This window comes from Lolium perenne, chromosome 5 (assembly GCF_019359855.2).
Source record: "Lolium perenne isolate Kyuss_39 chromosome 5, Kyuss_2.0, whole genome shotgun sequence".
Lineage (NCBI taxonomy): Eukaryota > Viridiplantae > Streptophyta > Magnoliopsida > Poales > Poaceae > Lolium > Lolium perenne.
The window spans coordinates 1,551,939-1,575,319 of record NC_067248.2 but is presented as its reverse complement, the minus strand read 5'-3'; the positions used below and the strand labels follow the sequence as shown (position 1 = coordinate 1,575,319).

Sequence of the window (23,381 nt, the reverse complement as noted above, 5' to 3'; positions counted from 1 at the left end):
GCCTTGGCTCGGGCTGGCACCATGGAGGCTGCGTGGCACAAGGCGGATTCTTGCGAGGTGTTCAACCGGGAGGGACAGCCTGGTGCGGCGCCCATGAAGATGGTCTTCTCCGGCTACCGGGCCAGCCTTAAGAACAAGGCCGCCGAGGCCCTTGCCCAGCTAGCAACACTGGAGGATGCTGACAAGGTAGGTGTCTTCTTGTTTTTGCAATTTTGTTATTATCCTGGTAGCCCTCCGAGGCATGGTCCGGCTGCTTGGAGCCGGTCCGGGTTTCGTCTGGATATCTGATTGTTTCTTTCAGGCGGTTACGGAGCGACGCACCGTCTTGTACAACAAGGTGGTGACTAGCTACCACAAGGCCAAGATCGAGCGAGCCGGCTTGGCTCGCGAGCTGGAGGCTGTCAAGGGTGAGGCCTTCTCTCTTTTGACTTGCTTTTCCTGTGAGTTGCTTTTTTACTGACGGCCCATTTTTGCCGGCTTGCAGCTGAGGCCGCCCGGATCCCGCAGCTTGAGTCGGACCTCCGAGTTGCCCGCGCTCAATGCGCCACAAGTGAGGAAGCGAACCGGGCTGCTGCCGCCAAGCTGAAGGTGGCTGACGGGGAGCTGAAACGGCTGCGTCTTCTTGAGGCTAACCATCTCAAGGAACTTGCCGCCCTCAAGAAGGAACAGGAGGAAAAGCTGGAGGGTCTGAGCAAGCGGTTGGAGGAGGTGGAGCGGCAACGGCTTTCGCTCCAGCAAGAGGTGACCACCAAGTCCAACGAGCTGTCGGCCACCGCCAAGCGGTGGTTGGGGGAACTTAGCGCGCTCGACCGCGGCTTGGCGGGTGAGTCTTTTGTCTTATGCCTTCCCTTTTGCCGGCTTTCGGCCGTCGGCTGCCGGCTTAGGTTGGCAGCCGGCGGCAGAAACTCGACTTTTTCGAAATCTCCATCTTCGGGCTGGGGGCAGTCGGTTCTTGCCGGCTGCCGCCAGGCTTACTTTGGAACCGGAATCTCCATCTTCAGGCTGGGGGCAGTCGGATCTTTCCGGCTGCCGCCAGGCTTACTTTAGGACTTCGAAAATTTGCATTTTTCAGCTTATTTCGGCTTTGATGGCTTCTGACATGCTTTTCTTCTATGCAGCGGCCTTCCCTGAGGCGCAGGAGGAGGCGTTAGCGGCTGTTGGCAGGGCGCGGGAGGATCGCCGGCAGGCCACTGGGGAGCAGAGCTCCGACTGCTTCACCATGGACGACTATCTGGCGTCCATCGCCCGCGTGGAGCCGGTCACCAAGCTTGGCTGGGAGCTGCGGAAGGCGGCGGAGGAGCTGGTCCGACTGCTGTGGCCGACGGAGACGCTGCCGGAAGATCTCTCCAATCTCATCGCTTGGCTGGACAGGGCTCCCGACCGCTTCTTGGACTGGAAGGAGTCGGCCACGCGCGCCGGAGCCGATATGGCGCTATCTTTTGTGCTCTCCTGGTATAACGAGGTTAGCCTCGACCAGTTGGAGTTCCGGCGCGCCGACGTGGAGGACAAGCTCCCGGCGGAGAACAAGACTGCTTGGCTTGCCCGCGCCTGCGCCATTGCCGACTTCGTCGAGAAGTCCATCTTCATCGCGGACCCGAATCCGCCGTCTGACGACGAGGAGGAGGAGGCTGAGGACGAGGAGGCGGACGACGTGCCCGAGGATGATCCGGCAGCCGGCTCTGCTGATGCTCCTCCGGTTGGTCCTGGTCCAGCCGGTGCTTAGCTTCTACCTGTCTTTCGATTGCTGCTTTTGCAAGACAATTCGTTAAATCCCCGGGATGCCGGGTGCATATGTAAGACAATATTATCGCCCTTTAATTATGTCACACTTTAATGTGTTTGTTAATCATTTTGCGTGCCGAGTTGCTTTCTTTCGACTCGTTCGCTTTTTCCCATCCGCCCCACTCTTTGGCTGTGCCCTTGCCGGTCGTACGTCCGACTTGCGATCCGTCGCCGGATCAAGAGCGGGCCGCTGGGTGAGGGCGACAGTATTTCAGTCGACCGAGCTGAATTCGGCAATCCGGCACTTTTATGAAAAGTTGCAAGTCAATTCGCTTTTACTCTTTCCCTTAGTCGTTTTTCGCGTGCCGGCTCCCTAGGCCTTACTCCCGCCAGCCGGACAGCCGGGTTGCGGTCTGTAGCTGGATCGGAAGCCGGCTGTCGGAAACCGGATCATGTTACTGAGCCGACCGCGTGAGAGGGTTCAAGCCAATTGGCGAAACAAGGTAAAGTACGCGAAAAACTTGTCGGAAACGGCGCTCTCGGCGCAAGCTTTTTCATAACTTGCAAAAGGGATACAAGGGATACATACATTCCTGCTCTCATGTGTAAAATGGGCGGAGTAACCTGACATTCCAGGGACGTTTAGTCTCCTCGTCAGCCTTGTCCGGCTTGTTTTTCTTAGCCTCTTGGGCATCTATGAGATAGTAGGAATCATTGCCCACTGCCTTGCTCACGATGAAGGGACCCTCCCATGGGGATGACAGTTTATGCTGTCCGGCTGTCCGCTGGATCAGTCGGAGCACTAGGTCTCCTTCTCGGAATGCCAAGGGCTGGACCTTCCGGCTGTGATAGCGTCGGAGGCTTTGCTGGTAGATAGTAGATCTAGACTCAGCCAGCAGCCAGGCCTCTTCGACCAGGTCAACTCCATCTTCGCGAGCTTCTTTGGCTTCGGCTTCTGTGTAGAGCTTGATCCTTGGCGCATCATGCTCGATATCAGTCGGCAGGACGGCTTCGGCCCCGTATACGAGGAAAAATGGTGTGAAGCCGACTGAGCGGTTTGTCGTTGTGCGCAGGCTCCACAGCACATTGGGCAGTTCTTCGATCCAGCAGCCGGCTGCTCGCTCGAGCGGCTCCACCAGTCGGGGCCGGATGCCGGCTAGGACTAAGCCGTTAGCCTTCTCCACTTGTCCGTTGGACTCTGGGTGTGCCACAGAAGATAGGGCCATCCGGATCCCCATTTCCCCGCAATAGCGAGAGAAGATGCCTTGGGAGAAGTTGGTGCCGTTGTCGGTGATGATGGTGTGGGGGTAGCCGAATCTCACAATGATTTCCTTGAGGAATGTGACGGCTGTGGACCCGTCCAGTTTCTTGATTGGCTTGGCTTCGATCCACTTGGTGAATTTGTCAATCATCACCAAGAGATGTGTCATGCCGCCTCGCGCTGTTCTGAATGGGCCTACCATATCCAAGCCCCATACGGCAAATGGCCATGTGATGGGGATGGTTTTCAAGGCGGAAGCCGGCTGGTGTCTCTGCTTTGCGAAGCGCTGACAGCCGTTGCACTTCTTCACCAAATCCTCTGCGTCTCTGAGCGCAGTCGGCCAGTAAAAACCGTGCCGGAAGGCTTTGGCCACTATGGCTCTGGATGAGGTGTGATGTCCGCACTCTCCTTGATGGATTTCTCGTAGGAGTTCAATCCCTTCAGCCGGCTCGACGCACCGCTGGAACACCCCACTTACGCTGCGTTTGTACAGCTGGTGGTTGATGATGGTATAGGCCTTGGCCCTTCTCTCAATCTGCCTGGCCTGGACTCTATCATCAGGCAGCACACCGTCGGTGAGGTAGGAGAGGAATTCTTGTGCCCATGAAGGTACGCATCTTATCTCGAATACGCTAACCAACAGGGCCTCCTGCGTGGGAGCTTCCGGGTTCGACTGCATGGTCGCCGGGTTCGGCTTGCTAGCCGGCGGGTTCGGCTTGCTAGCCCCCGAGTTTGGCGATGAAGCCCCCGGGTTGGACTGAGAAGTCCCCGGGTTCGGCATGGTAGCCGGCAGGTTTGGCTTGTTAGCCCCCGACTTGGGCGATGAAGCCCCCGGGTTCGGCTGAGCAGCCCCCGAGTCAGCCGGCACGAATATTGAATCCGAGTCCGGTGACGGTATGATGGATGGCTTCTTGAGAACCGCCAAGGCGACACCCGGCGGAATAGCTTGCCGGGTTGAGCCAATCTTGGACAAGGCATCAGCCGCCTCGTTGTTTGCTCGTGGCACGTGGTGGAATTCGCAGCCGTCGAAGAAGCCGGATAACTGCTGGACGTGGAAGCGGTATGAGGCCATGTTGGCGTCCTTCGCGTCCCAGTCGCCAGATGCTTGCTGTATGACCAAGTCGGAGTCGCCGAAGCAGAGTATGCGATGCACGCCAATCTCCTTGGCCAGCTTCAGCCCATGAATGAGCGCTTCATATTCCGCCACATTGTTGGATGCGGCGAAGTGGATCTGCAGGACGTAGTCCAGCCGGTCTCCCTTAGGAGAGGTGATGACGATGCCGGCTCCCAAACCATTGCGCATCTTCGAGCCGTCGAAGTGCATCTTCCAGTGTGTGGAATCCGGCACAGGCGGCAGGTACTGCATCTCAGCCCAGTCGACGAAGAAGTCGGCTAGGATCTGCGACTTGATGGCTGTGCGTGGCTCGTAGAGGATGGTGTGGGCGGCTAGCTCCAGGGCCCACTTGGCAACCTGGCCGTTGGCATCCTTGCTGCCGATGATTTCCGCCAAGGGCGCTGTGGCAACCACCCTGATGGGGTGCTCTTGGAAGTAGTGCTTGAGCTTCTTGGCCGCCATGTAGACGCCGTAGGTGACCTTCTGGTAGTGGGGGTAATTTTGTTTCGACTGGGAGAGCACTTCGCTAAGGTAATAGACTGGGCGCTGAACCAGCTGCTCCCTGTTGTCAGCTTCTTTGCGCTCCACCACCAGGACAACGCTAACCACTCGGTTGGTGGCTGCGATGTACAACAGCATCGGCTCCATTGAACCCGGCGTTGCAAGGATTGGCGCGGTTGAGAGCACGCGCTTCAAGTCACGGAAAGCTTCATCCGCCTGCGGTGACCAGACGAATTTGTCCGCCTTCCTCATCAATTGATACAGGGGCAGTGCCTTCTCCCCCAGCCGGCTGACGAAGCGGCTCAAGGAAGCCAGGCAGCCAGCAAACTTCTGGACGTCCTTGAGGCACTGCGGCAGTTCCATCTTCTCCAGGGCACTGATCTTGTCCGGGTTGGCTTCGATCCCTCGCTGAGAGACGAGGTAGCCAAGGAGCTGGCCAGACGGCACGCCGAATGTGCACTTGGCTGGGTTGAGCTTTGATGGGGATATGCCCATAGGGGGTGGGTCGCCAGTCCCAGTCGCCATGAAGATAGAGGCTCGGGTGGATCGCCGATCGCCCTAGCGGCCCAGGCCCTAAGGCGGCCAGGCCGTGATCCCAAGGAGGAGGTCCACACGGCTGGACAAGAAGATTACTTGCGAGGGGGATAGCGGATCCCGGATTAGTAGCAACTGATATGATTCGGAGTTATCTCCATGTAACCCTAGATCGGGGGTGCTTATATAAACCCCCGAGCTTAAACCCTAGAGGACACCTTACTTGAGATCCAATCTCCCCCTGTAAGCTCTCGGCGTAGCCGCCGACTGAGCCCCCCCCATTGTAATTCTCCACTGAGCAATAAAGATCTAGCAGGACGTAGGCCTTTTACTCTCCGGAGGGGCTGAACCTGGGTAAAACCCTTGCGTCTCTTGCACCTCGACCCGTAGATGGCAATGTTCCCTTCCCCTCGCATCAATGAAGTGCTACCCCCCGTAGCATCTGCCGTGGTTACATCCACGACAGTGGCGCCCACCGTGGGGCATGGGACATCAAGCCTTCGAGCTACGGCGAGGCCCTACTCGCCAATACGGCGGCCGGTTGCTTCCGGCAGGATGATCGCCACCGGCAATTTCTTCCACATCCAGCCAAGCACCTACCGGCCCGCCTCGTCGCCTCTCAAGCACGCCTGGATGGTGCCGATCGGCTCCATCAACCTCTTCGTTGGGCTCGCCGGCGTCAGCGACCCCTCGAGCCTCGCCCCGATCGCTCGCACGACCCCTTCGCGCCGGGCAGCTCCTCACTGCTACTCGCCGGTCACCGGCGAGGTATACGCGGAGGCCGAGGCGGCCCTGGAAGACGATGCCGAGTCGGCGGTCGTGGCACCGACCGCCAACTCCTTTGTTGCCTTGGCGATCGCCGACACCGCCGACACCGCTCCGGCCGCCGATTCCGCCGAGCACCATCCCGGCCATCGACTCCGTCATCGCTGCGATCGACGCCGACTTCACCGACATCATCGCTGCAACGTCGGTTGCGGGATCCCCCGCTGCGTCCCCGACTGCCCGCTCCATCGCGACAGCATCAACCAAGGACTCTATCTCCCTGGTCTCCCACCCGAGCGACTTCGAAGGTGGCTTCGAGGATGACTCCATCCTCTCCCTCTTCGACAGCGACTACGACTCGGACTGCAGCCGAGGCCCCGCGTTACCGCTACCCGACCGCAGTCTTCATGGCAGGGGGTGAAGAAGAGCTCCCGGTCGACGCCTTCACCACTCCCCTCCCCGCAACCGCCACCGCAACCGAGATCGAGGCGCACCGGGCGGCCCTCGAGGAGCGAGAGGAAAAGGAGCTCGCCGAAAGGCAGAAATTCCGCCTCGTGCGAGCTGAAGTAAGGGCCGTGTCCCTCTCTCGTCAGCAGCGGCACCGCCGGCGCATGGCGCGCGCCCGCGCGACCGACTTTCCCAGCGCACGCCTTAGCCCGACGACCCAGACGGAGAAATCCGGGTCGCCCGAGTCCAAAACCCTGACATCCCGGAAGGAAGTCGGGCTGCTGCAGATAGAGCAGCGCGCGGAGCACCCCCCCCACCCCCACCACCACCCCCCCAAGTTCCTCGGGCAGAGGTCGACGCCAACGGCCTACCACTGCACTCGTCTCCAGCCGATAACGTGGCAGCTGCGCAGGCCGTCCTCGCAAGAATCCCCGAAACGGGAGACGGCGCGATCCTCGTCCAGCACGCCAAGGCTTTGGTAGCCAAGGCATTGGAGCAGCAGCACGCCGCAGCCGACTCGCAGGGGCGACTCTATTCGCGCACATCCGCCAGTCGCGCGGCGTCGTCAGACGCGGCAAACCGCGCAATCGTCAACGCCAACAACGGCCCGCCGCCAGCACCGCGCGCGGCCCACTCGTCTAACAACCGAGTCGAGCCGCGCGCGCGCGCGGATGATGGTCGCCGCTAACGGGCAGCCAGTTGACGCCCGAACCCACATCGTCAACGACCAAGAATGGCGGGCGCGCAATCGATTGAACGACCGCCACGCCGATGAAGCTCCGCGCCAGAGCGCGTTCACCCGAATCGGCCCCGCTTGCTTCGGGCCGATGATTAGAGGCGAGCCGTATCCTGTAGGGTTCAAAGGACCCCGCGACATCGAAAAGTACGATACAAGCATTGACCCCACTGTCTGGATCGACTCGTACGCCATGGCAATGGGGATCCAGGGCCACTCCGAGTTACTCGCAGCGCGGTACCTGCCCCTCATGATGGACGGCGTCAATCGCCATTGGTTCAATACCCTCACCGTCAACAGCATCGACTCCTGGGAAGAAGCCCGCGCCGCGTTCATCCAGCACTTCGCCAGCGCATACACCCGTGCCACAACCATAGAAGACCTAGATCGCTGCGTCCAAGGCCCGCGCGAGTCGACCCGCCGGTGGGTGCAGCGCTGGCAGGACATGTGGACGACCTCCAGCGGCATCAGCACGGACACGGCAATCTACTGCTTCCGACGCTGCTGCCGGTATGAACCGCTAAGCGCCAAGCTCCGTCGCGTCAGCAGGGACAATATCTCAATCTCCGAGCTCTTCGACATCGCCACCCGCTACGCCGATGAAGACCCTACAGTCGACTCGGACGACGAGTACGGTCAACGACGCAATCGCCGCCCTGCGCACACGGAGCCTCGGCGTGGCGACTACCGGTTCGCCGGCCGGTCTAACAACGGCAAGCGCCGCGGAGAGGGAGGACACAACGAGCTAGTCGCTACCACCGATTACGAGCAGCGCGAGCCAAAATCGTTTCGGCGCGACACTCGTGCACCTCGGGAGGATCGGCCTCAGCCCAAGCGCTTCGACGCCCGCAGCCTCCTAGATGCACCATGCATCTATCACAGCAAGGAGGGCAAGCCCGCCAACCACACGACGGGAAATTGCTACTCCCTGAAGCAGATAGAAAGAGCTCGCCGCGCCAAGGAAAACGACGGCGGCAACCAGCACAAAGAGCGCGCCAAAGACCAAGACCAGCACAAGGGAGAGGGCTTCGGTCGCAGCGCCGGCTCGCTCCACACCTTCACCGGGGTCGGCGACCGACGGGACAGGAAGGTCCTCGCAAGGGCAGTGGCGGTACACGCAGTCATACTTTCCGACGTACCCCGGTGGCTCAACTGGTCCGAGCAAAGCATCACCTGGAGCCGCGAAGATCACTCCCCCCGCATCGAGTACCCCGGGCGAGTGGCGCTAGTCGTCAGGCCCAAGGTCGCCGACTACTGGCTACCAAAAACCCTGATGGACGGGGGAAGCTCCATCAACATCATGTACTACGACACCTTCCAGCGGCTTGGTCTGCCGGACTCACGCCTTGAGAACACCAAGGTCACGTTCCACGGCATCGTCCCCGGGCGGAAGGCCTTCCCGATCGGCAAGGTGACGCTGCCAGTCACCTTCGGCACGCCCGTGAACTACCGCACCGAGCGGATAACGTTCGAGGTGGTGAACTTCCGAAGCTCTTACCATTGCGTACTCGGCCGACAAGCGTTCGCCCGCTTCATGGCGACCCCACACTACGCGTACAACATGATGAAGATGCCAGGGCCTCGAGGCGTCATCACCGTCCACGGCGACCCGGAGATGGCATTGGAATGCGAGGACGACAGCGCCAAGCTCGCCGACGCCGTCATCGCCGACGAACAAGACAACTCCGCCGAGCTCGCCAAGTACCCAGTCGACCGCAACGACCCCGCCATCCTGGAGAAGCCAACCGAGCTCGACTCGTCCGCAGCAACCTTCAAGGCCGCAGCAGGCACTCGCCAAGTAGATCTTGTAGAAAACTTGATCCAAGTAGGCAAGTTACCATTGGGACGGGCCTGTCCGCCCAATAGGAAAGCGCGCTCATCAAGTTCCTCCGTGAGAATCGAGATATCTTTGCATGGAAACCATCGACATGCCGGGTGTCCCGAGAGAACTTGCTGAGCACAAATTACATGTCGATCCCACCGCGCGACCCGTTAGGCAGGCAATGCGCCCTGTGGGAGAAGAACGGCGACGCGCAATCGCCGAAGAAGTAAACCGGCTACTCGCTGCCGGCTTCATCATAGAAATCAAGCACCCGAAATGGCTGGCAAACCCAGTCCTAGTGCTAAAGAAGAACAAGACGTGGCGAATGTGTATCGATTACACAAGCCTCAACAGCGCGTGCCCCAAGGACCCATTCGTCCTACCGCGAATCGACCAGATTATCGACGCGGTCGCCGGGTCAGTCGCTATGTTTCCTGGATGCATACTCCGGGTACAATCAAATAAAGATGGCCAAGGAAGACCAAGAGAAGACTGCATTCATCACACCCCTAGGCGCCTACTGCTACACGTCCATGACCTTCGGCCTCAAGAACGCCGGAGCAACGTACCAGCGGTGCATGAACAGCTGCTTGGAAAGCCCCATCGGCCGCAATGTGCATGTCAACATCGACGACGAGGTGGTCAAATCGACTCGGCAGACCGACCTCGTCGGCGACCTCGCCGAAACATTCGCCAACTTACGGCGGTACAAGATCAAGCTCAACCCTTTGAAGTGCACCTTCGGGGTTCCATCGGGGACAGCCCAGGCTAGGCTACGTCGTCTCCAAGCGAGGCATCGAACCTAACCCGGAGAAGACATCGGCGGTCATGCGCACCAAGCAGCCAGCATGCCTAGTCGACGCGCAGAAACTCGCCGGTCGAGTCGCCGCCCTCGGTCGCTTCATACCCGGCTCGGAGACAAGGCCATGCCACTATACCGCTTGCTCAAGAAGTCGGAATCATTCCGGTGGACAGACGAGGCGCAGCGGGCCCTAGAGGAACTCCAGCATGCTCTCTCGAATGCCCCTATCCTCGCGGCCCCGCTGCCAAAAGAAACCATGCTCCTATACGTCGCCGCGTCGAACCGCGCTATAAGCGCAGTCATGGTCGTCGAACGGAAGGAGGAAGGAAGGGAGCAACTGGTACAACGCCCGGTCTACTACATCGGCGAAGCCTTAATCGAATCCAAGCAACGGTATCCACACTACCGAGAAGCTGGTGTACGCCGTCCTCGGGGGCCCAGCGGCGGCGGCCCCCTTACTTCCACGAGCACCCCATCAAGGTAGTCGCCTCAACACCACTCGCCGACATCATCCGCAACCGCGACGCAACTGGCCGGATCGCCAAGTGGGCAGTCGAGCTCGGCGTCCACAACATCACCTACGAGTCACGCCACGCCATCAAATCTCAAGCACTCGCCGACTTCCTCGCCGACTGGGAAGAGGCCCAGCAGCCAAGCTCCCCCGCGGACCTCAAACATTGGACGTTGCACTTCGACGGTTCTAAAAACCTCGAAGGAGCAGGCGCGGGAGTCGTCCTCACATCACCAAAGGGCGACACAGTGAAGTACGTCCTGCAACTCAGATTCGAGCCATGCACCAACAACATGGCCGAGTACGAGGCGCTCCTGCACGGCATGCGAGTCGCAAAAGAGATGGGCGCAACACGGCTGCGCTGCCTCGGCGATTCCGACCTAGTCGCCAGCCAAACTTCCGGCACCTGCGACGCCACGTACGCCAACATGATCGCATACAAACGCGCCGTCGACCAAGCCGGCGCTGGCTTCGCCGGTCACGTCGTCGAGTGGGTTGACGAGCGCAAGAACGAAGAAGCCGACGCGCTAGCCAGAATCGGGTCCAAGCGACTTCAACCTCCTCCGGGCGTCGTCTGGACATCCTCGACCACCCCTCGGTGCGCGCACCGCGCGAGCTGGACATTGCCGAGCCACCTGCTCCCGACTCCACCTTAGTCGCACTCGCCGTCGACGACACCGATTGGACCGAGCCATACATAAGCTACCTCGAGAGCCAGGCACTGCCGATGGATGAAACCAAAGCACGCGCCATCGTGCGCAGATGCAAGTCCTTCACCATCATCAACAATGAGCTATACAAGCGCAGTGTCTCGGGAGTGTTCCAACGATGCGTCACCACGGCGGAAGGGCGTAACATTCTGCGCGACATCCACGCAGGGGACTGCGGCCACCACGCAGGCGCGCGTTCAATCGTCGCCAAGGCCTTTCGTCACGGCTTCTACTGGCCAACAGCCCACGAAGACGCAATCGCCCTTGTCCGTTCATGCGCCGGGTGCCAAAAGTATGCAAGCCAGTCGCACATGCCAGGATCGGCATTGAAGACCATCCCCCTCACCTGGCCCTTCGCCGTATGGGGCATGGACATGGTGGGAAAATTCAAAACGGCCCCCGGCGGATATACTCACCTCCTGGTAGCGGTGGACAAGTTCACCAAGTGGGTAGAAGCAAAGCCCATAAAGAAGTGCGACGGGAAGACGGCTACAAAGTTCCTACGCGAGCTCATCTATCGGTACGGCTACCCTCACAGTATCATAACCGACAACGGCACCAACTTCGCCAAAGGGGAGATGGCTGACTTTGCGAAGAAAAGGGCATCCGACTCGATCTCGCCTCGGTCGCCCACCCCGAGTCGAACGGCCAAGCGAAAGGGCAAACCAGAGCATCCCGCACGGACTCAAACCACGCCTGGTCGTGCCTAGAGCGCGCAGCCGGTTGCTGGGCAGAGGAGCTCTCTTCGGTACTATGGGGCATCCGCACAACGCCTAACAGGTCAACCGGCTTCACGCCTTTCTTCCTGGTATATGGCGCCGGCCGTCATGCCCACGGACATCGCCTACGACTCGCCTCGGGTCGCCAACTACGCCGAAGCAGACAACGACCGAGCTCGCCAAGCCGACATCGATCTCCTCGATGAGGCCAGAGACCTCGCACTCTCCGAACCGCCATTTACCGGCGGGACCTCCGTCGTTACCACGATCGCCGCGTTCGGAGTCGCTCCTTCCAAGTCGGCGACCTGGTACTCCGGCTAATCCGGGACAAGAAAGGGATGCACAAGCTGTCCCCGCCCTGCAGGAAGGACCATTCGCCGTCAGCCGCGTACTCGGCAACGACTCCTACTATCTCATCGACGTCCGCAAGGACGACAAAGGCGAGCCGCTCACTAAAGAGGTGGAGCGCCCCTGGAACATCAACCTTCTCCGGCGGTTCTATACCTAAGGAAAAAATATATCGCCATCTCTCAACCCGGTACACACCGGCTTAGTCGCCGCAACAAGCGACTAGGTGCTGAGAGACCTCCGGTCGCCGCTGCTGGAAGAGAGAAGTCCACGATCGGCCAAGTAGCCGGGCTAACACGGGATGGCGGCGTAACCGAGGCGCAACACCAGGCCCGGTCACCCACCATCTCTAACGCCGTCGGGTGAAAACGGCGACTGGAACCCACAGCAGGGCCGCACGCTCGGCCAGCCCCACGGGCCTCGGCGACCGCCTTGTGCTACGCTATAAAGCACACCAATGCCCTCCTCTACCTTAGGTTGGCGGGTGTGCGGCTAAGTACTTCGACTAGGGACTCCGCAAAACGGACCCGCGGCTCGCCAAGGAAAATACGCCCGCAATGATCCCCTTTGGAGTCGCCTAGCGACTGGCTCACCGAGCCACGACGAGTGGCGCGCTACATCCGAACAGCGCAAAATACAAATCACCACTACTCCACCCATGAGGCTGCTATTCGTACTATAATGACTACGTCTTTGCGGCGGGACGCCCAGCTCGAAAAGGAAAACAGTCAAGTCGATAGCCTTCATTGGGGTCGCAAGGCGACTGGCCTGAAGGCCATGGATAGTCGGAACCAACTCCAATGCATCGCCGCCTCAAAATAATGCAAAAGCAACCACCGAATCATATTTAAGCAAAAGTCATCATTTTATTTACAACTAACTCCCGCTCGCGGGAAATCCAACCACTTCCTACACAGGTACTCGGGAAACTACGAGGGACGACCCCGGAGCCCCCTCTACGACAGGCTCGACGCCATCATCGCCGTGACGAAATTTCGGCGTGTACACCACGACCGGATATGTCGACAACGAGCCGGCGGCAGCGGCATGGAAGAGGCGCTCCGCGGGGTAGTCCACCGGGCCCGGCTCTTTCTCCGCGTCACCAGGTGCCGCTTGGCTGGGGATATGAGTCTCCAAGTCCGCGGTCGCCAGTACTCGGTCGGCGAAGGGGCGCACCGCATCCATCAGCCGCAGCACTTCGGCAACATCGAACTCGCCAGTCTCCGAGGGGAAGCCAGCGGTGACCTCCTCCACGTCGAACCCTTCAGAGTAATGCGCCAGCACCATACTCAGAGCCATGGTAATGCCAACGCGGCAGGAAGAGCGGCGAAGCCAGTCAACAACAGCCGGAATGTTGGACACCGCCTTGAAGACGGATGGCGTGTCCCGCGGAATCACCTCCCGCGGGCTTAGGTACTGGAGCGCGGCGAGTATCTCCCCCGCGCAGGCGATGATACGCGCGGTCGCGGTCGACAGGCATTCCCGCGGAGTCGCCGTCTCCACGAAGTCGCACGTACCTGCAGTCAACAACACAAGGAAAAGGGAAAAATGAGAACTTCCCCTTCAACGCCAACTGGCCCCCGGAGCCGACTCGCCACGCTCGGGGACTGGCCCCCGGAGCCGACTCGCCACGCTCGGGGACTGGCCCCCGGAGCCGACTCGCCACGCTCGGGGACTGGCCCCCGGAGCCGACTCGCCACGCTCGGGGACTGGCCCCCGAGCCGACTTCGCCACGCTCGGGGACTGGCCCCCGGAGCCGACTTCGCCACGCTCGGGGACTGGCCCCCGGAGCCGACTTCGCCACGCTCGGGGACTGGCCCCCGGAGCCGACTCGCCACGCTCGGGGACTGGCCCCGAGCCGACTCGCCACGCTCGGGGACTGGCCCCCGGAGCCGACTCGCCACGCTCGGGGACTGGCCCCCGGAGCCGACTCGCCACGCTCGGGGACTGGCCCCCGGAGCCGACTCGCCACGCTCGGGGACTGGCCCCCGAGGCCGACTCGCCACGCTCGGGGACTGACCCCCGAGGCCGACTCGCCGTGTTCAGATGCTCGAACCCCCGGCAAATAAACAAGAAGTGCGACGACAAGAACTTACCAAGAATCTGCCGCGACATCTCTCTGACGAACGCCTCGAAGTTGGTCTTCTCGGCCTGCACCGCCAGGACGATGCCCTCGGACGCCTCCTTCTCCGCAGCAAGTTCTTTGGCGTGCTGCTGCTTTAAGGCCGCCACCTCCTCCCGCAGAGACGCGGCAGCCCCACGAGCAGAGTCCCGCGCGTCAGTCGCGGCCTCCAGCTTCACCTTGTATTCGGCGATGACGTCCTCCAGCTCCCGGCCCTTCTGCTCCAGGACCTTCGTCAATTCCGCCACCTCCGCTTTTGCCCTTTTCCGGGCCTCTTCGGCCTGCTGCGCCCGGAACTCGGCTTCACGGTAGAAGGACTCCTTGACGAACCCTTCCCGAGCCTCGGCAAGAGCCTTTACTGCGCCTCTGCTACAAGAAAAGGAAACGGTGAGAACGAACGCCAGGGCCAGTGACACTGAATGAGGACGGCGAGCGGGCCTGACTTACTGCCCAGGGCAATCAGCTTCCGGTTCTTCTGCGCCGCCTCCTCCACAAGCGCGGTCAGCCGCTTAATCTCCGCCTGCGAAAACCAAACAAAAAATGCCAAGGTCAACAAACGAAAATCAGAAGAGACTCGACTCGCCCTTTCAGACCAAGTCGACCCTCGGGGGCGGGGTGACTAGGCCACGTGTTCAGCGACACTTACCACATGCGCCTCGCCAAGCGCCGTGTGGAGCTCGGTGAAGGTCAATGAAGACGGCGGCGGATGACGCGACTCGGTCGCCCCGTCCGCTCGCATCACCGCCTCAGTCGATGGAACTTCGCCCGTCCGCGTGTCGGCGTCACTGGGCGGGGCTCGGTCCCTGGCGGCCTTGGACCGGCACTCTTTCAGTGGCTCTGACAGACCGCCCTCCTCGACGATGTCCTCTTCAACCTCGGGTGCCTTCTGCCCCTCGGTCGATCCAACGTCAGTCGACTCCTCCTCCACCACGGGCGGAGTAACGTCTGGACCCGTCGCTGCACTCGCCATGCCCCCGCGAGCCATGCTGGGTAGAGGAAAGACGTTGGCGGTGGGCTCGACGCGGCTAGTGCTCTCCTTCTCCGCTTGGCTCCCGGCGGCAGGCTCTTCCGGAGCCGACCCCGCGCCCGGTCGGACGGCGCCGCCTTCCTCTCCGCGGCTTTCTTCTTTGCCTCGGCCGCCCTCGTGGCCGCCACCCCGGCCGCGGGCGGCTTCGCCAAGGTCTTCTTCTTGGACCTACAAGGAGGTGAGGTGAGTCGACACCCAGTCCAGTCGCAAGAAGGACAAATCCGACAAGAAGTACTTACTTCACCGTGGGAATCGCTCTTACGCCGGACCAGCCCGAGCTCCCGCATCGATCGCGTCCTTCAAAGGACGCTGAAGCCTCATGGACCCTTCCAGAGAGTGGGCGCAGTCGCTTCGATAGCGGCTCAGCCCCTTCCTTGGAGGGCTCCGCCTTGTCCTCCGGGCGAGAGGTCGCCTCCTCTTCAGCCGCGCCCTGGGACGAGGACTCGGCACCCCTCTTCGACCCGCGCGGGAGTCTGATGAAGTCCCGCGCCTCCGACTCCGACTCGGTGCGCTCCTCCTCCTCGTCGACCTCTTCCTCCTCGCCCTCGGTCATCTCCGGTGGTTCCTTCCCGGCGAGAGGAGGGAGGTGGTCCGCGATCTTCTGCCAACGCTGTAATCGAATCAAAGGGACAAGTCAGAAAGGAAGAAGCGCGGCCAGGCCGTGCGAAGTCGCCATGCGAAGCATTACCTGAGGCGCTGGGGTGTCTTCGGTGTAGGGCTGCAAGCCGTCTTCGAAGGAAGTGAAGGTGGCAGTAGTGATCTTGGCAAGCGCCTTCCGGTACTCGCCCTCGTCCCACTCGGTCGCCGTCGACCGGGTGCGGTCATTCTGTCCCCGGTACTCCCACATGGGGTGAGCTCGGCACCGCAGGGGGATCAGCCGCCGGCCAAGCCAACAGTTGTACATGTCGACCGCCGTCAGGCCGTCATCTTTTAGCGCCTGGATCGCTTGGCGCATATCCTTCACCACCTTCTCCTGCTCGCGCGGCAGCGACCGGACATTGAGGCGCCGCGGGACGCTCGGCTCGGGACTGTATTGGGGAATGCATACCTCGCCCGGGGGAGTGTACTCCTTGGCGTAGAACCAGAAACGACGCCACAGCGACTGCGCCTTCTTGGGGAGCGCCATGTCGATGAAGCTTTCCCCGGACTTCACCTGGAAGGTGATCCCCCCGTTTGGGATGAGTGCTTCGCTGTTCTTGCTGGCCCGAGTCGCCCGCCCATGGAAGATGGACACCCACAGCGGGAAGTAGGGCGGACAGCCCAAGTAGCATTCGCACAGCGCCACGAACAGAGAAATCTGCTGGACGCTGTGCGGCCCGAGGTCGGAAACCTTGATGCTGTAGAAGGCCAGCAACTGCCGGAGGAAATCGGAGGTGGGGAGAGCGAACCCGCGATCGAGGAAGCTCATGAAGATCACGAACTCCCCGGACCGTGGGAGGGGCTCCGTCTCGTTCGCCGGCGGAACCCGCCATCGCTCTTGGTTAAACTCCGGGATGACCCCGGAGGCGACGTACGGGAGGAGAGACTCCCGCGTGACCTTCGACTTGCCCCAACCCTTCGCCGCCATGGATGTGTGTGGAGTTTGGAATGAAGATGAGATGAAGAGAAGATGGGGGATGAATGCGGAGGAGTGTTGAACCCTAATCCTAGGGGCGACCCTTTATACCGCCCGCACTCGCTCAGATTGAGGATGAAATCTGTTCGTTGAATCGTCCCGGAATCGCCGCCCCGCAATCAACGGTCGAGATCTGCGCCGTCACCGGCTGAATAGCCGTTAAACTAGCCGTTAGCGGTCACGTCGAGCCCAACGGTCAACAACATGCAAACGGTGTGCGCCTCGGTCAACGTGAAATCTAGCCGTTGGCCTCTCCACGTGTCTCTATGATGACTACGCGTCGGCCGCAAACGGCGACTGGCCAGAGCCGACTGTCACACGCCGACTGACTGATCAAATTCTGGCGACTAAGACTGCCACCGCACCCGCGACTTTATCTTTGGAAGCCCGGCGGCGACTCATCTTGATCCATCACCGCGCCTCTCCAAGACTTGCTCCAGATCCGCGCTTCATCACCACCGCGCTTGGGGACTACTGATGGGGATATGCCCATAGGGGGTGGGTCGCCAGTCCCAGTCGCCATGAAGATAGAGGCTCGGGTGGATCGCCAGTCGCCTAAGCGGCCAGGCCCCTAAGCGGCCCAGGCCGTGATCCCAAGGAGGAGGTCCACACGGCTGGACAAGAAGATTACTTGCGAGGGGATAGCGGATCCCGGATTAGTAGCAAGCGATATGATTCGGAGTTATCTCCATGTAACCCTAGATCGGGGGTGCTTATATAAACCCCGAGCTTAAACCCTAGAGGACACCTTACTTGAGATCCAATCTCCCCTTGTAAGCTCTCGGCGTAGCCACCAGTGAGCCCCCCCATTGTAATTCTCCACTGAGCAATAAAGATCTAGCAGGACGTAGGCCTTTTACTCTCCGGAGGGGCTGAACCTGGGTAAAACCCTTGCGTCTCTTGCACCTCGACCCGTAGATGGCAATGTTCCCTTCCCCTCGCATCAATGAAGTGCTACCCCCCGTAGCATCTGCCGTGGTTACATCCACGACAAGCTTCATCCGGAATCTTCTCAGATTGGTGAAGGTTTCTCTCAGGTCATCAAGGAGGGTAGTCGTCTCCTTGGTCTTTACAACGACATCATCCACATATGCGTGAACGTTTCTGCCGATTTGATCCTGCAAGCATTTTTGCATGCACCTTTGGTAGGCGGCGCCTGCATTTTTCAAGCCGAACGGCATAGTCGTGTAGCAGTAAGCCCCATACGGGGTAATGAACGAAGTCTTTATTTGATCATCCGGATTCAAAGGAATCTGGTGGTAGCCTGAATAGGCATCTAGGAAAGACAACAGTTCGCAGCCCGGCGATCGAGTCTATGACTTGATCTATGCGCGGCAGGGGAAAGGGATCCTTTGGGCACGCCTTGTTCAGGCTGGTGTAGTCGATACACATGCGCCAGGAGCCGTTCTTCTTCAAAACCAGGACCGGGTTCGCCAACCAGTCCGGGTGCAGCACTTCCATGATGAAGCCGGCAGCTAGGAGCCGGGCGATTTCTTCACCGATGGCCTTCCTTCGTTCTTCGGCGAAGCGCCTGAGAGGCTGCTTCACCGGCTTGGCTTCAGGCCGGACGTGGAGGTGGTGCTCAGCCAACTCCCTCGGCACACCCGGCATGTCTCTTGGAGTCCATGCGAAGATGTCCCGATTCTCACGGAGGAAGCTGGTGAGCTCGCTTTCCTATTTCTTGTTCAAGCCGGTACCGATGGTGACGAACTTGTCCGGCTGCGCCGGGTCCAGCAGGATCTTCTTGGTGTTGTCGGCCGGCTGGAAGTGAGTCGTCCCAGCCGGGTTGCCCGCAGCCGGCATGTCTGTCTGCGCGGCTTTGGCGAGGGCGACGGCGTCGTGGATGAGCTGCTTCTCGGTGGCGATGACCAGCGTCTGGGCCATCTTGGAGCTCTGCGTGGCGCAGTCCATGGAGCGGCGATAGTCGCCTTGGGGCCAGGCAGCTTCATCTTCAGGTACCCATAGTGGGGCACCGCCATGAACTTGGTCAGGGCCGGCCTGCCCAGGAGCGCGTGGTAGGGACTCACGAGGTCCACCACCTCGAACTCGATTCTCTCGGTGCGGAAGTGATCCGGCTTCCCGAACATCACCTCTAGCGTGATCCGGCCGATCGGCTGGCAGCAATGGCCTGGCACGATGCCATGGAAGACGGTGGGGGTGGGGCGCAACTCGGCCTCCTGGATGCTGCTGCCACCGTCGATGAGGACGCGCGAAAAACGCACGCTGCGCCGGGTTGTGCCGATGGTGGGGTCGAGGACCATGGCGTAGCTGCCCCGCTTCGGCAGGACAGCCGGTGTGTCGCGGCGATCAAAGGTGATGGCCTGCTCTGACCAGTTTAGGTACTGGGGGACCGGCGGTATGACCGCGTTGACCTCGAGGGAACGGCGCTCTTGGCTCGTCCTGTCCTCGGGCTCGGAGGTGAAGATGATGTAGGTGGCGTCTTCGGCCAGATATCGGCCGCCATGGTGCACTTGGTTAGCCTCGTGGTGCTCGAGGTTGGCGTTCTCTGCGCCGGCTTGGCCACCCGGCCCGCCGGCTGGTGGGGGCGGGGGGGGGAGGCGGTAGAGGTTCACCGCTTGTCAGCCGCTTCATGAAGTGGCAGTCGCGGGTGGTGTGGTTGGAGGGGTTCTTGCCGCTGTGGTACTTGCACGGCGAGTCGAGCATCTGCTCGAAGGTATACTTCGGCTTCCACTGCCGGTCTTGCTTCTGGCGGCGGCTGCCGCCTGCCGCGTTGTCTGCCACGGCGGCTACGTGGGCGGAGCCGTACCGGCGGTCCGGCTGGTCGCTGTGACGCTTGCCGCGGTAGTTGTCCCGCCGGCTGCCGTGCGAGGCGCCCTCAGCCGGCTTGTTGTTGTCCCTTCTGGTGGGGGCCGGCGAAACGTCAGCCGGCGCCTTGCCGGCTTCCTCAGCCAGCGCGTACTTGTCGGCGATGGCCATCAAGGCGGCCATCGACTTGGGGTCACTGCGGCGCAACTTGTGCCACAGCATGGTGTTGGGCCGACAGCCTCCCATGAAGAAGCTGATGGCCTGCATCTCGTGCACGCCCTCGCAAGAGTTGCGCATCTCGCACCAGCGCGTCAGGTACGCGCGATCCGTCTCGTCCGGGCCCTGCTTGCACATCTCAAGCTGTTGAGGGCGACCCCGCCGGCGATAAGTGCCGGTGAAGTTGCTGATGAAGGCGGCTTCGAAGTCCAGCCAGCCGTTTATGCTGCCGGCTGGCAGGTTGTTGAGCCACGTGCGGGCGGAGCCGAGTAGCATGAGGGGGGAGTAGCGCACAGCCCAGCGCTTGTTGCCCTTGGCGATGCCGACTGCCGTGGAGTAGTCCAGCAGCCAGTCTTCCGGCTTGGCGGTGCCGTCGTACTTGGGGGTGTCGCGCGGGAGCTGAAAGCCGTCGACCATGGGCTCGTTGAGGATCCGCGGCCCGAAGCATTTTGGGCCGGCTGGCCCCTCTTCTTCCGCGATGCGGGATTGAACCAGCCGGTCGAGGCGGTCCCGGGCGTCGGTGGGCTCGATGCGCGGGCCCAGCCGGGAGTGTGCCGGCTGGCGCGCGCCGCTTGCTTCTGGAGCCGGCCGGTGATGACGGCGGGGCCCGGAGTCTTGCTCCTGGTTCCGGCTCGGAGGGCCGGCTGCGGCTGCTGCCGCTCGGCTGGTAGCTTGGCCGGCCCGAGCTTGCATGCGTGGCCGGGAGTCACGGTGCCGGCTTGGTGTTGGGGAGGCGGACTCGGCCGTGTCCACTGGCGCCTTCCTGTCGTTGCTGCAGCTCCACGAGCGTGAGAAGCTCTGGTGGCATTGACATACCCGGGGTCGGCGATCTGCTGTTGGCTGCATTGAGCAGCTCGATCACCCGCACAGTGCGGCGGCGTAACTCTTCGCCTTCGAGGCGGTTCAGCTCTTCCGCGGCGGCTTCTGCCGCGCGCACGTTCTTGTCGGGGGTGTTGTAGACGGGGAGCTCCGCGGACGGAGCCGGCGAAGGAGCGCCGTCGCGGGCGATCTCAGCGCCAAGGTCGCGGCCCCTGCGGCGGATATGGCCGGCTCGGCTTGGCTCGTCGCCGCACAGGTGAGGCCGTGGGCGCGGTTGTATTCGCGCTGGGTGATCTCCATCGGCGCTTAGCAGCAGCCAGTTCTTCGGTTTGCTTGAGGAGGAGCTGGCGGTGCGCCTCCAAGTCCGCCTCGATGGCGGTGGGAGTGCACCAGGCGTGAGCGGGGTGCTCAGTTTTGCCCGGACTGTATCCAGCCGGGACGGTGGTGGTGGCGCTTTCGGGCCTGAGCCGGAGGCGTTGGGGTCGATGTTGCGCTCCAAGTTGGGGCCGCGCATGCGCGGGTTCTTGGTGGGGAGCTCATCGCTAGCCATCATGACTTGCACGACGGCGGGGCCGGCGGGAGCGCTGCTGCCGGCTCGCGGAGGAGGGCTAGCGCAGCGCAGCACCTGCCGCGGGTAATGCGGCGGTGCGACGGTGGCGACGTAGACGTCGAAGCCGCCGAAGGAGATGACGCTGCCGCCGGCTGGGAAAGGGCGGTCAGCGAAGCAGCCAGCGTTGTCGCTGACGCAGTTGAGGGAGCCGAATCTCCAGATCAAGCCTGAAGCGACTCGCTCGCCGGTGGTGATGGTGAGGCCCGTCCGGATGAAGACACCGGCCGAGGATGCTGAAGGCCCCACGGTGGGCGCCAAATGTCGTGGTATCGTCACGGCATATGCCATAGGGTGGCTAATCGAAGTGGTTCCTGAGGGATCTCACGGCGGTATCCGGATGCGGGTATGGGCACGAGCGACACGGCGACGTACCCAGGTTCGAGGCCCTCCGATGGAGGTAAAACCTCTACTCCTGCTATGAGTGTATATGATGATCACACGATACAATGGTGCTCCTAGAGCTGTGTCCGGCTGCTCCTGAGAGGCTAAGGGAGACGATGGTCTCTCTCCCAGGGCAGCTCTGTAGGTGGGTGAAAGTAATAAATGATCGATCCCCTGCACGAGAGGGGGTAGTGCGGCTTATATAGGCACCGACACTTTACATATAAGACCCTATAGTTTACTGGCCGGCTTGGCCGGCTCCGGCTTCCGCTCCTTACCGAGGCGGTGACGTCAGGAGTGGTTGAGGCATCGTGGCCTGTCCCATCCGACTGCCACGGTCAGCGGTATGGAGAGGAGGTGTCCCTGTCTCCGTCAGCCACTGTAGCCAGTACGGATCATCGTAAGCCCTGAAGGCCTGTCCGGCGCGTGGCACTATTGCTCCACAGTGCCCCGCGCTTTACGGAAGATGGAGTCAGCGTGGACTTTGGGAACCCGGATCACCAACCCGGTTCCTTCCAGTGCAAGACTCGCCAGCCTCGAGTCGGTCTGAGGTACAAACCCCAGTCGGATATGGCTTGTAGAAGCCGGCCCAGCTACAGCATTGGTGGCCGCAGCCAGGCCGACTAGGACCTAGAGCCAACCGGCTTCCGGACCAGCCGGCCACGGCGCCAGCCGGCTGCTCCTCAGCCGGCCTTTGCCGCGAGCCGGCCGGTGGCCAGCCGGCTGCTCCACGTCCATTGCCCTATCCGGGGTCTTCCCCCCGACAAATATTCTGCTGCATACACCCCTCAACAAAATGGTGTTGCTTAGAGGAAGAACCGGACTCTTATGGATATGGCAAGGTCTATGATGATAGAGTACAAATCCCGCTACAACTTTTGGGACGAGGCCATCTCCACCGCATGTCATTCTTGAAACCGGCTCTATCTCCGTAAGGGCTTGAACAAGACTCCATATGAAATACTCACTGGGAACAAGCCTAATATCTCCTACTTCAAGGTGTTCGGGTGTAATTGTTTCTATAAAATCAAAGGAGTTCGTTTGTCTAAATTTGCTCCTAAAGCTTTGGAGGGTATATTTGTTGGTTACGGTGCCGAATCTCACACTTATAGAGCCTTTGACAAAGCCTCCGGGCTAAACATTGAATCTTGTAGTGTGAAATTCGAGGAAAATGATGGCTCCCAAGTGGGGCAAGTTGATGTTTGTGGAGGCGATGAAATACCTCAAGATGCCATAGTAAGAATGGGTGTGGGATTTTTCTGCCCCGTTGAGGGACACGTTATGGCATCTCGGGATGGACTATCCTCTACTATTGTGGAGACCTCATCTTCACAACACTAACAAGCTCCATCTCTTGAAGCTAATGATGCACCAACCCAAGAACAAGCACAAGACCCTCCCTCTAGTGTGCAAGATCAAGGACAAGATCATTCAAGGATCCACGATGGTTCCGATGAGTATCCATTTGATATTCGTTACTCATCAAATGATGTCCAAGATCAAGCACATGATGTTGAGAACACTCAAGAAATTGAGCAAGCTCAAGTTGATGGTCAAGACGGGGACTCAAACGATCAAGTTGATCAAGTGATCCCTCCTAGGACTAGAAGGTCCAAGGAAGAGATTCAAGGCCGTCGTTTTGCTAGAAGAGAAAGGAATTTGGTAATTCTTGAACACACTCATGACAAGGTTCTAAGTGATGTAAGAGGAACAGTGTCCACAAGAAGGCAATTGACTAACTTTAGCAATCATCATGCTTATATCTCCTTGGTGGAACCAAAGAAAGTATTTGAAGCTCTCGAAGATCCATATTGGTTGGATGCTACGCATGAT

General features: G+C 60.6%; 2 protein-coding genes across 2 annotated transcripts; both read right to left on the bottom strand.

The window, feature by feature from the left end:
- Positions 1 to 12,901: 12,901 nt before the first annotated feature.
- Positions 12,902 to 15,182, bottom strand: LOC127319755 (uncharacterized). Its single transcript, XM_071820541.1, has 4 exons — positions 14,761 to 15,182; positions 14,488 to 14,634; positions 14,089 to 14,455; positions 12,902 to 13,509 (listed from the first exon to the last, which is right to left on the bottom strand). Exons 1-4 carry the CDS (start codon positions 15,097 to 15,099, stop codon positions 12,902 to 12,904), a joined length of 1,461 nt encoding a protein of 486 aa, XP_071676642.1. The 5' UTR covers positions 15,100 to 15,182.
- Positions 15,183 to 15,309: 127 nt separating this feature from the next.
- Positions 15,310 to 16,708, bottom strand: LOC127319756 (uncharacterized). The gene is made up of 3 exons (XM_051349734.2): positions 15,830 to 16,708; positions 15,467 to 15,751; positions 15,310 to 15,375 (listed from the first exon to the last, which is right to left on the bottom strand). The coding sequence occupies exons 1-3, from the start codon at positions 16,706 to 16,708 to the stop codon at positions 15,310 to 15,312; spliced, it is 1,230 nt and encodes a 409-aa protein (XP_051205694.2).
- Between the last annotated feature and the right edge of the window lie 6,673 nt (positions 16,709 to 23,381).